The following is a 13,524-nucleotide window of genomic DNA, read 5'->3' as shown; positions in this document are numbered from 1 at the left end:
TTGGGTTGTAAGCAGCTCATTGCGATGTTGAAACTCATCCTACTGATTACCCCGCTTTGGACCGCAATCGAGTCAAAAAACACAACGTAAGTACCTCATTATTTCAACGGTTATCTCACCAACGATTTCGGTATCCCGTTAAGTGATCCGTTAGCACAGCCCATCAAGAGAGAAAATGGAGCGCCATCGATTGAAGTTACACTGTACGATTATAAGGCAAGTTATTTCCACGGCTCAGAACCAGATAGTTTGATTTGTTTTAGCGCATTAGTTATTATGGCATTGTTGGAATCGGAACCCCACCGCAATATTTCAAGTTACAGTTTGATACTGGGTCACCAGTCATCTGGGTCTGCAACGTGCACTGGGTGAAAGGACTCTCGATGATTCAAAATATGTACAACCCATCGGAATCGAGAACACACGGTGTCAAGAATAGTCGGTATTACGCTGAATACGGTAACTACATCGTTTCGGGTTATATCGCTTCGGATATCACAAAAGTAGGTTTCTTGTCAAATTCATCGAATTCCAGGTTCATAGTGGATCGTTTCGCACAGATTTTGCAGTGGTGGATAGCCATGACGGTCAATCAGGGCAGCTTAAATTTACAGACGGGCTGTTTGGACTTGCTGCAGGATACGTTCATCCGGGGTTTCGGTCAACAGCATTGGATGATATGCGCTCACAAGGGTTGATCACGCGGCGCATGTTTTCTTTTGTCTTCAAACGGTAAGTGACAAGTGACAAATTCCATGAAATATGGCATAATTTAAGTGAAATTAACTTTGGCGTTCACCGTCATCCATCTACTGAATAAGTTTATGTATTGTGTGCGGACCACATACCACCATGAGTTGCCGAATCATTTCACAGTCAAGTTGTCATTTGGTTGAAAAACTCCGCGTGTCCAACAGAACATCAGTATGCGTGCCTTTGGTTGCTAAATTATAGATGCTGAATAGCTGGGCTCGTAATAAATCTGGTGAATACATGGGCAAATTGAACAAGCAAACCGCAGCTGCCTGAGTTGTGGAAGAATTCAGGTGACTAACTGCCTGTTAATTTTTTGACGCACATGTCCAATTCCCGTCCTAACCAGGTAGATGACAGTAACATTGAACATAGGTTCGTGAAACGAAAGCAGGATCACTAGGCAATTGAAATTCCAAAGATTTTACTAAAAAGGGGGCGATTAAAAACCTCTAGGACTACTCATGAGTAGCATACAAGAGTAATCAAGACAGAATGCACTCTGAACGGTGCCTAAGAGCGTCTTGAACAGTGTTGTTGGAAGGACAGCAAGATAGCTCTCTTAACTTCCGAAAGAGGCTTTTAAATGTCTTTTTTTCTGTGGAGGAGGATGGTGTAGTGGGTCACGTGATTATGTGTTCTAGGGATAAAGGGCAACCCCGCAACCTGTCTTTTGTAGTGAGTACCCACAAAGACAAAATGGGAAAATGATGCCATTACATAAATGTGGTCAGCCTTAATAGCATGATGCTTTAGGGGACTCTAAATCTGTGGAATATTTTAGGCACATACTTTCAAAAAAACCTGACCGTAGTAAGAGATATATGAAAAAGTTACCAAAAAATTAGAAAAACGACTGAAGTATCACGATGGGGCTGTATCGAGGAAGCATAAAACGGAATAGTTGAGTGTTTGGAACATGATTATCTGGGAATGAATTTTTATGGTGGTGTAGAAACGAAGACAGCAAAAATGAGTGTCAGACGTTAAAATCATCATCACCAGTAAACCCAACATCAACATGAAAACCCCCTAACATTAATCCATCATCATAATTATCAGCGGCTGCATTATCAGATCCATCAGAATATCCCATCATTATATGGTTGTTGCACACTACTCATAAGGTTGCTGAAAACTATTCAGCGACCCACGAGCGGTTGCGCTCTTCCGGTTTAGATTCATNGCTTTAGGGGACTCTAAATCTGTGGAATATTTTAGGCACATACTTTCAAAAAAACCTGACCGTAGTAAGAGATATATGAAAAAGTTACCAAAAAATTAGAAAAACGACTGAAGTATCACGATGGGGCTGTATCGAGGAAGCATAAAACGGAATAGTTGAGTGTTTGGAACATGATTATCTGGGAATGAATTTTTATGGTGGTGTAGAAACGAAGACAGCAAAAATGAGTGTCAGACGTTAAAATCATCATCACCAGTAAACCCAACATCAACATGAAAACCCCCTAACATTAATCCATCATCATAATTATCAGCGGCTGCATTATCAGATCCATCAGAATATCCCATCATTATATGGACGTTGCACACTACTCATAAGGTTGCTGGAGACTATTCAGCGACCCACTAGCGGTTTCGCTCTTCCAGTTTAGATTCATCAGGTGGGCGCAGTTCGCAAGTTTCCGTCAAACTTGAACCCAAATTGCACTCATTTTCTTACCAGTTTGGTTTTGACGAAAGATTCGCCTGAAGGAGAACTCAGTTGAAAGTTCCGTTTGTGATATTTCTCACCTTTTGACTACAACACCATCACCATAATCACTACCAAAATAAAACAGTCAGTCACAAGAAAACATCATCGTAGTCAGTGTAAGCAATATGATCCTGGTTAGCAGCACCGACTCCGTCATCGTCCTCACTGACTTATTCGCAATGTGAATGATGCTGATCATTTGTGTGTTCGTCTGGGGTTTTGGTATCATCATCATCGGGATCATAGTAGTCTCCCTTAATGAAGTCATTTTCTAGTACCCCCTGGAATAAACACGGAAACACTAGGTCGGTTCTATCGAGTAACTTGCCTTTTTCTGACGGGTATTATATCAGTTTGATGAAAACTTTTTCCAGGATTACACGTGTTTAACTTCATATCTTGAATATCTGTTTTTTTGGGAATACGGTCCCGGTACAGTTGGAGAGAGACAACCCTCCGCTGTGAACTTCTTAGTTGAACAATAGAATAAACTTTCCACGTGTACACTGTTTTTAAAAGAGGAGCATTCTCACGCGTCTTATTGAACATTTATAAATGTTAACTGGCTATTACGCAGTTGCAAGTGAACACAGCAAGACTTTTCCTAGAGTTTCGGGATAAACTTTCTCTTCCATCAGACGCCGGGCGGAGCTTCGATTTGACAACAGACTACTCACTTTATCCGGCAATAGCTTGAAAGTCACAAAAGTTTAAAGTGACATATGTCTCATGTCTATTGGTAGATTGCGTTAGGAATGAGTGTGGTGTCACACTAAATCCATCCACACATCCACATTGACAGGTATCCTTTCCCGTATCTTAATAACCGAATGACCAAGAAAACGCTCTTATATAACAGGGAAGCTAGAACCAAGATCAGCTACTACATTCGAGAATTCATACAAGATCTCATCAACATGGCTTTCCCAAAATATGGTGGGCGACGGAGCAGTTGTGTCATGCAAAATTTAAGCTGCATTATTTTACCTGGGAATGCTGAGTGTTTCAGGGTGATTTCCGAAGTACACTTAGTGAACATTCACTCACTGTGTCAACCGCCGAATAACCCAAGGAGCTAAATCGGTGTAATAAATTGCACCATTATCCCGCGATTGAAACCGTCCATAAGATTTCATAGGATGTAAAACCTCAAATTTATTGTCAATATAAGTTCGAGAATAAACGCCGCAGGTGAATAAACTCTCAAAATGGTTAATCGTCGTGCAGTGAGGTTGGGTTGTCATGGATAAGGCTCGCCAAATTGGAAATAAAGCCTCCATTGGCAAAGCTGATTCGGAATGTCGTACTCATCCACATGTTACAGTGCGCCGAGAATGCGGAATGGCTCGTAAACATCCGTTCTAATCTGATTTGGTCTTGCTGGCAGCTATCAAAGGGGGCCTATATACTGCCTACAGTTTTCCGGTGTGAGGTTTAAAGTCTATCAACGAGTTATACCTTAGCTACGTTGTAGAACATAAATTATTTCAAATAAGGTGAACGAAATACTCAATTAGGTGAAGTATTCAGAAGCCATTTTTACTTGCGAATGTTGTCCCGGAGTGGGCGAAAAATTTACGTCGTCTTGCTCTGAATCGACGCTTTTGAAATAAATGATTCTCAATCACACATACCCATCGAACTGTCGAATATTTACTAAAACAATGGTGCTTATTTATTTATTATTTTATTATTTTATTCATTTTATTTATTTTATTATTAATTAATTTGATAATTTATTATTTATTGTTATTTATTTAGCATTATTATNTTTTCATCTATTTATTTTTTATTTTTCAATTTCTAAGGTTTCTAAATTTTTTAAATTTTTTGAATTTATATATTTTTATCTATGCATTAATTTTACACGGTAACTTAATTCAGAAGTCGCCAGTTTGAATCGTAGGAATGTCTGCCACTTCAGAATACTAATTTTGATTTAAGGGAAACTATGATTTTTTCAAAGAAGTACACTCCGTTGTGAAGAGGTTTCAACCGCTATGGTATTTCTGGAACTATCCACGATCCCCTCTTCTACTTTCTACTGAACGATTGCAATGTGTCTCCCACCATCTGAGTTCTCACAACGTCGCTTAATAAATTTTGGTTCCTGGGGAATATTCTTCTTTCCCTTAGCGAGTGCCGGAAGGCGCATATATCTAAACAGACGATCACGTAACGGGCTTTGGGGTTCTTTTGAGAATCCAGCCTAATTCGGAAGTGGCCTAAGGAAGAATTATCTGTGAGTTGGCAGAGAAATCATTATCGAATGTTTGTTATCGAAAAACCTTGGAGAAGGAAACAGGATGAGGAACTAGGAGCTGCATAGTCACAACGGGATGTGTTGGTACTTCCTCAAAATCGCGTTAGTGTCTGTCTGATAGGGTGTGGGTGACCAATATCTACAGAGCGGCCTTTTTAGGCCACAATTTTTTGTAGATGACACTGAAGTCGCTAGTTGGTGTAAGCAGCTCGAACATGAGACCCGAATTTCATCTGGGTTTTGGGCAAAATCCCGCGAGTAATAAGAACCTCGTCTGCGTGGATAGGATTTCATGGTTGCTTTCATTAGGGAATAGGACGTGTACCTGTTTGCGTGGTTTTTCAAATCTGACGAGCCCACAGTCACACTATCGCCACATTACCGTTGAACACGCATGGAATATTCGAATAAGTTTGGCCCGGCCGACGACCTTGAGCGCATTCCTATCATTTCAATCAGTGCAAACAGAGATCAGACATTGTTTCAATACGTTTCAGAGGCGGAGTTGATGGAACTGTAATATTTGGAGAATATTCAAGGAGACAAATTCCCGGAAGAGTTCACCACGTTCCCTTGGTCCTTAGTTCACCACATGTCAAACACTGGATCGTCCAGGTCGAAAGGTGAGTAAAAGGACAATACAATGTGCATATTTTTTATATCGTGAATTTGTATGATTCTATTCATTTGTTATTAATCAGTGGTTAGAGCACGGTTTCACTAACAGGAAGATCCGTGTTTTGAATCCGACCTCTGACTCTCGACTTGCCCTGTCTAGGCTTAGAAACCTGGCAGTAATCCGGCCTTCGTGCTTCGGGTGGCATGGCAACCAAGCATCAAAAAGGTGCTACAGCTGAACCATGTTGTGATCAGGCGAACACTGCACAAAGTGTCTGACTTTTTGAAGACTCCGATCTTGGGTTAAGAATAGCTGTGCGGCTATGTTTAACCTCAAACTGTAGTCTATGTACGAGCGACTACTGTGGGCCATGGGTTTCTGATGGGAACTGGGTAAAACACGTATAGCTTGTACATGGGCGATTTAGATTAAAGTGACGCACGGGATACTGAAGTTTGGTTCATGAGTTCACAAGGAAATTCAGCACTACCCGTTTTTAATCTAACAAAGCCTATAGCAGATCTTTGTGCAGATGATTGAGGCTTTCAAATCGATTCCGAATTGTAGCAGCCATACCTGAGTTTAAAATCTGCGAAGTCCGAAATAAGTTAGGAATGGAACTGAAGAATCGGCACTGTAGGAGTAGTGAATTCCACTCACTTTCTGTACTTAGAATTCAACGAATCGTACTGGAAGCAGACAGGTGATGGCTTTTCAGTATACGCGTTCCCTTATTCTGTAGCTAAACTGGAATGGCAGCACAAAGATCACAGCATCGGTTCAAACTGGGGGCCGAACTCAGTAAATTTGGAGCTCGCATTGTCATTCATTCATCATCGAATCTATCAACGGCGGATAAGCGGAAGTCCAGAGTCAACGTAAACTTTTCAGTTTCATTGTTATCAGGATAATGGGACACCACTTTAATTAAGTAATAGCAACGCCGTGAACTCTGTTTAGTCGACCGGCAACGCGATTGGCGATGAGAATAAATTCATCCTTCCGAAACTCTTGGTACAGGAAACCTCAGCTAACAAACAGATCATGCTGGTCTCAAATGTTACTCAGAAATTTTGGCTGCTTGATGTACGAAGCTAGGTTTTACGAAAATTTTTTTGAAAGAAAGTGCAGCCTTTCATCCGGAGTCTGACCCAGTTGATGAAATGTCTTCTGTTACCATTCCAGTCGCTGTGGAATCTCAATAGTTGACGATGTAAAGACTGTAAAAGTCCCCAAGTTGAAAGGAAATTGATGCGCCAGAAAAACAACTGAATTTTACTGAACTGCCTTGAACTAGAACAAAAAGCGCTCAACCGGTTCTTCTCAATTTGCCGGTGTAAATACTTGATCAGCCATACTGACCAACGGAATCTCTGAACCCAGATGTACGAGACCTTACCGTCCTAAAAATGTTACCAAACGGATGCGAAATTTGGAATCTAGCTTACTGTTTGTGTATAAATAGGGTAGTCAGGAAAATAAATGATTTGTCTGAAAGCCCTGGTCTAACAAAACTGACTGATATTTCCACTTTTAGTATTACTTGCGAGGATGGTACTGCCTTGATCGAAGGCTTCTCAGCGGTCCTGGACACCGGGTCCCCTAGGTCATATTTTCCCCAGCCATTCGTCAGCCGTCTTTTCAGTGGTGATTGGGCCATAACGAATGAAAAGGGAGACATACCGTGTAGTGCCATGCTGGAAATGCCCAAGCTTATAGTGAACTTGCATAACCTTCACTTGTCTTGGCATGCAACGCAATACATAATACAGGTAAGACGCCAGTTTTAGGATTTCATACACAGAAGACTCACATGGTTTTGGGATCAAGTATACCGTGTCACTGCAATGCAATCACAATGGTCGGTTTGAATGATCTCAATGTTGCTGAATGCCACTCGAGCTTAGATCTCAAATGATTAAGTGATTATCGTAGGTGGATCAAACCACACGTGCTCTCTACGTCGGGTGGTTCCTTCAAACGCCTTGCAGATGTATCGCTGATCTGTATTCACCGGATCAAAATCGGTGAAAAGTATGAAACCGTGCCGCGATATAGGGAGCGTAAGTTGAGTCGAATTGCCCTGGTGGAGTGAATACGAATGTTTTCACTGACGTCTTTCCGGTCACATTGTGGACCAAATGGGCGGTCTGTAATTCGTCATTGATAGACGTGTTCCTTCATTTCTGAATCAGATAAGAAAATAGTAGCAAGAACAAACAGGGCTCCGGAATAATGAATGTTACGGTGGACCTGTGACCCAAATAAGCTTGGGAAAATATTTTCGATAGTGTGATGCAAAATAAAGGACCAAACAGTTGATCAGGATAGATGTAACAAATCCCCGTGGTCATCAGCCTTTAGACAGTTGCTGTACAAAGTGGTTTGATGTGTGCTACTTACGGTCACGTGAAGTCGTTTTGTGGAAGCATTGTAAAGCCAATATGAATATCAGAACGGTGGTTAAAAACTATAGTCTTTCGTGATGTAGTACCGTTTTGAACGTGTGGACATTCACTTCAGAGATACCCAATAAGCTGTTGCAATAGAGATTCATAAGTAGTCATGAGATTGGTAAATCGCATTCGGTAAAATCCGAAGCAAAACCCGACAAGGCTTCAAATCAGCCAAACAGCTCGGGGCTGAGTTTGGAGGACCTTTCACGGGCTCCCAAGAATTGTTGATTGCACCAAGCTCTATGAAACCAAAAGTCAACTTTCTCTAAATATTCAGTTGATATTGCTCAGCAGATTTTTGGATTGGTGTTTCCAGCCTGCAATATATGCTGAAGTTCTCGAGTTGAACTTCTGACTTGTTCATAAAATCCGTGATGGCTACCGGGCGTCTCCTATAAGGCAACAATTCACGGATTTACGAAATGATATATAATATATATATTATTGGATGGAGGTTTTGTCCAAGTTTGCTGGATCGGTTCTTGTCCTTCAGCGACCGTCGTTCACCTGAAAGGGACAAATAAAACGAGGGTGTAGCACTACTCTTAATGTTCTCAGCGCGGGGCAGAATGCTCGCCAGCGCAAGGACTCACATAATTAAGTGTCCAGTAGTGCTTTGAGCTGAGTTCTAGATGGAGCGTGGACAACTGTCGGAGGAAGGTTATTCTACACGGCTACTACCCGAAATGAGAAAAATTATGCCTAATGAATGTGTGCGCTGTGAGCCTGAAAACCTTACCATTTCCTCGCCATGTGTCTGTTGGGTCAATGGTGAAAAACCTGTTGGTCAAACTTTGTTCAAACAGTGCATAAGTAAGAAGTCAGTCGGAGGCGACGATATTCCAGGGGAAAAAGGCCAAGCACTGAGAGACACGTTTCGTAGTCCACGGATTTGAGACCAGGAAAAATTTTCGTAACGGCTTGCCGGACACGCACATTGAGGGTGAGGTATTTCGTTTGTCCTGAATAGACAACTTGCTTGGCATACTTAAAGAGCGGTCCGACGTTGGCCCCATAGAGTATTTGGAAGTCCTTGCGGGTAGTACACGAGAAGTTGCACCGAGTCATCCGTAAAACGACGAATGATAGTGGTTTCGTCAATTTCTCTGGGGTTCCTTGTATTCTTCCGTTCTGTCCTGCTGCTTGTGATGGCTGATACGACGGACTGAGGCATCTATGATACTTCGGTCCAGTTCTTCTAAAAGTGTTCCGTTTCTTTTGTGTCGATCGTGAACGAGAAAAATTTAGTTTCGTTCATCGTTACACCTGCTTTTGTTTTCATGGGGCACGAGGAGTCTCGGGTGATAGTTTGCCAATGTAGCTTTCTTTTCCTAATGTTGCTACACTGAGATGTTGCAGGGTTTGTGACAATTTTGTTTTCAGGCATGCAATTATTTGTCTTGGTGGTGATTTGCCTTATTTACTCAGACGATTCTAATCGTCTGGTCACCAGGCTATCGTTCAACTGATCTTCTTGCTGAATTCCAGGTTCGTGGAAAAGATAGGTAGCGCTGTGTGGCAGAAGACATCTACGCGGTTGGTAAGCGTAGCCGATGAGGTCTTCGGGCTCTTAGACAAAAAACGGCTCCCACCATCAAAGCGTTTTAGGCGTACGACGCCCAGAGTTGTTCCCAATGTCTAAATGTTAGTAACGTGGATGTATTCATTGTCTGCTGAGTAGAGAGTGGTGTATCTCTCAGCCAAGTTTGGCGGTTCCCTTGCAAGCGTTGTGTCACTGAGAGAAAAACCATCATTGGTCCTCTCCAGACACACGCAAACATCGCTATCGAAGTGAAAAAGGGGTGTGGGCAGAATGTTTAGCGTGGTCGCTGGTTGGCAATAGACTACCTCGTGGAATGCTCAACAAGGCGAAAGAAATTCCGGTAGCTTCTCAACACCCCTTCCCAACATCAATCAACCAGCCATGATATGCATATTTGAACCAAATAAGACGCCAGTCACAACATAATGAGATACCCTACTCAAAAAATTTGTCTGAAACCGGAAAACGAAAGAAAAAGCGCAAGCGGATGCCATGTTCTTGAAGTAATTCAGGCCGGAAGAGCCAACATTCCAACTAAAACGTCTGCGGGCGCTATGCAGAAGTTGCGGGGCGAGGACGTTTTGCAACGAGTAAAAGGCAATCTGAGATTTATTCAGATGTCTATGACCAAACCGTTGGTTCTTCTAGACTTTTTGAGCTTCGCAAGATGCTGTAAGACAGCTGTACCCTGTTCTTCCTTGGCTTTCCTTGACATTCCAAATCATAATGGAATTGTCGTAAACGAAATTGACAGTCTCATAGACTGCCAACTTTTTCAAATCTGTCCACTCAGCCACCAAAATGGCGTTGTGGATTGTCCTACGGATAACAAATTTGTCAAACATATCAAAGCTTTTTCATTGCGAACGGGTCTTAAATTTGGGACTGCGAAAATACTTCGAACGGTTTCGTAGTCTTTGGTGCAGTAGAAAGGACTGCGTTTTCGCACCAGACCCGGTCAGTCTTTATTCACCAACCACCAAGGCAAAAACTCTCCGTTATTTAAAAGGTCTTAAAGCAAGTCAAAACTTATTGGATAGTTGTCTGTTCAGTGGAAAGTGTTCCCTGACCGGAACGCCGCTGCGCGAAACCACTCTCCTCATGCTGTTGGTTGCAGGCGAATGCGCCCTCTTCTCCATTTTTGAACCAGAATGTCCGTGGTTGACACTATCTCTCAGTTCAGTGCAGTCAAAACTTGGCGTACGTCCATGGGTTCTACAGCGTTAGCTTCTCACAGGCCTGTCCCCGGGGATTCATATTAGGGTGCCACACTTCCGCTGAGCAGTTGAGAGATGGTGTGCCAAATGGGTTTCTTGAGCTCTGGCAGCAGTTTCTGCACAGACCAGGTGACAAGCATTAAGGTGAACGCACAGACTCTATAATGCATCGTGGTAATTGTTGGCCTCGAAAGCGGCGTCTGGAGGATTCATCACACAATAGGTGGTCCGCTGCTCCTACCACATTAAGGTGAACGCACAAACTCTATAATGCGGCGTGGTAATTGTTGGCCTCGAAAGCCGCGTCTGGAGGATTCTTCACACAATAGGTGGTCCGCTGCTCCTACCAAACACAGCCACCCACCAGGCGCTAGCTGTACATATTCGATGGACGGGTCGGACAACAACGGGTGGCGCGACACTCCTATTTCCGGCGAGGCACGATTCAACGACTGTCGCTGAGTAGCAAAAAACATCGTTGAATTGCATCCGGTTGCTATTCTGTCCATTTTGAGTCATCACACGGTCACCTGGAATATTTGGTGCACTAAAAACTCCACTGAAAGGGCTATATTTCTTTTTCCACTGCATCTTCGCCTGGCTGCTTCTGGCTGTATCCAGGGTCTTTTATGCCCGGTCTCCGAGTGGAGACCTCAAAGTCTCTCAGTTGCCCCACTTCATCTCCAGTCTAGCCGAATTCTTATTCTCTTGAAATTTACGTCGAAAAGCCCGCACATCACCATCTTCAAAAAGTTTTGGCCACAGGACTTTCCTCCTTTTCCTCGTTACGACATATAATGTAAAAAGAAATGCCTTTCTCTCAAAAGTCGTTCATCTGCAAACACAAGCTAAGCGACCACTAGTCAGTGTGCTTGAAAGGCAAAGTCTCTCCCGCTGAGAGTGTTTGAAAAGTAAGCCCTCTCAAAACTCCTGTAGAAATTTTTTGGAAGTTCACTGAGTGTAAAACAACAGCTGACAAAACATTGCAATACGGTCCACTCAAAATCATTCAAGATTATGTTATCATGCTTTTGCTATGTAGATGAGAGAAGCTGCACAAACGTAGTTTGTCGGACTATTGCATCGAAAACGTTTGATGGTACACGTTTGCTTTTTATCTGCCAGCTTGATACGGATTTGTGCCAACCAGGAATAAAAGCAATCCCCCAAGGCATGCCAGCCGAAGCAATCCTGGGAATGTCGTTTCTGAGACACTACGTTACAGTGTTTGACGTGGACAACGCACGGGTGGGATTTGCTGAAACAGTTTAGTGAGCTCCGACGTCTGACTGAGAGTGTGTTTAACGAATAATATCGTGTGTTTTTTACATGAACACATACATTCCTGGCAAAACGCAAAAGATTTTATCTGCTGTCAGATATCTTGTAACGTTCAGTACTGTTCGCTGACCACTAACTGGAATTGCATTGTCGCGGAAATGGGTATAGCCTAGCAGGAGTCTATACATAGCGTGAACAAAACGTAATCTTTGATTCAATGAAAAATGTGATGAGAAATCCGCACGAAATAATAGAATCAACGTCATTCAAATTGAGTCAGATGAATTGGCAGGTATCAGAAATGCTCAACTTTCAACAGCGGATCGAAGTGAATCCATCGGAGAATTTTTTTGGTGGAAAATTAGGCTAAGTATCAATTCCACTCAACTAATGTTGGACTTAGCATTTGCTTCCGTCTCCTAGAGTAAAGCTCGAAATCCAATCACCTCATCCGAGTTTGCTGGCCCCGGTGTAGCTCAGCGGTTAGCGTGGTAGGCCTGTTTTTCGTGACCCATTGAGGGAGCCAAGCAGTAACAAATACGCAAAGTTATGCAAAAAGGGTTCTTATCTACATGGGAACTGGAACCTATGAGCTGGTGTGGGGTCTCCTTACTTTGAGGCGTCATTGTAAATGCATGCGCTGCATACGTTGACAAAAAGTTCCAAGGGGATACTACTTATTGCCAACAGGAAAGATGGCTACATTGACCGCGTAATAAGTTGACCACATACACTGATTACAAAAGTTGATATACTGATAGCGTATTCAGGATTTCGAAAGAGGTGAAGGATGTCTATCCAGTAATTGCAAATACTTAATGAAAACGAGATTCAACGCAACGTCCAGTAGCTTGGCTCCCGGTCAGGCGTTACCAGGGAGTAGAATTCAATGATTGCACTGCCTATGTGTTGGATTCGAAATAAGTGAGCGTATGTATTCATTTTTCTGTCATCAGGGCTTCAGGAACTTGGTCACCGACGGACGCATACAATTTCCGGGTTCTTCAGATGAAACGCTGGGTCTTCACAGATCCACAGCTCAGGAATTGAAGATTCCAGAGTATAGCGACGGTGCATTACGTAGAGGGTGAATCGATATATAACTTTAGTCAGAATCTCACTCGACAGAGAGACGAATTAAGTGTGGTTTGGGAAATCTGAAACACAGTGACCAGATACGGTAGCTCTCGTGAAAATGGCCGCCAATCGGGACCATCCTAAATGATGTTAAGTTGAGTTAGGGCACTAGATGTTTGGAGAGAGAGCTTATGCATATGAAATTCCGCTAACAATAGGGTGATACATCACAACTAGTGTATTGTGTGTATTCTGGCATTCCATTGTGAAGCCTTCTTATATACTCCTACCTTATCGCCTTCAAAGGCCATCAATTGAGTAAAAGAGAGATAAACCCCTTTAGGAGGCCACGTATCAACTATTCGACCCGGACTCGCGTCCAATGTACTTGCCTGGGCCAGGATTACGTTGCGTAGGTTTTACAGTAGATGTCTGAAGCTGTGAAAAACATGAGCAGCTTTGATGAAATACATTCGGTTGCGTATTCAGATGGCCTGAGATTCTCGTTTACGGTAGTACCGCACTAACATTAGCATCGTGTACAAACGAGGGTTCTTTGTCATTTGCGTGACTGACGAACTACGAGGAGAAAAGCTGA

The 13,524-nt window shown here is 42.7% G+C and overlaps 1 protein-coding gene across 1 annotated transcript; it reads left to right on the top strand.

The window, feature by feature from the left end:
* Positions 1 to 272: 272 nt before the first annotated feature.
* Positions 273 to 8,402, top strand: T265_14907 (hypothetical protein; the record flags this gene model as incomplete). The annotated part of the gene is made up of 5 exons (XM_009175753.1): positions 273 to 503; positions 536 to 732; positions 5,231 to 5,356; positions 6,890 to 7,124; positions 8,367 to 8,402. Coding segments are annotated over 5 exons (825 nt in total), but the record flags the coding sequence as incomplete, so codon positions are not given.
* Between the last annotated feature and the right edge of the window lie 5,122 nt (positions 8,403 to 13,524).

The sequence above is a fragment of the Opisthorchis viverrini genome, assembly GCF_000715545.1.
Source record: "Opisthorchis viverrini unplaced genomic scaffold opera_v5_289, whole genome shotgun sequence".
Classification (NCBI taxonomy): domain Eukaryota; kingdom Metazoa; phylum Platyhelminthes; class Trematoda; order Opisthorchiida; family Opisthorchiidae; genus Opisthorchis; species Opisthorchis viverrini.
Note: the sequence above shows the minus strand (reverse complement) of the source record. Positions and strands in the feature narration are given on the sequence as shown.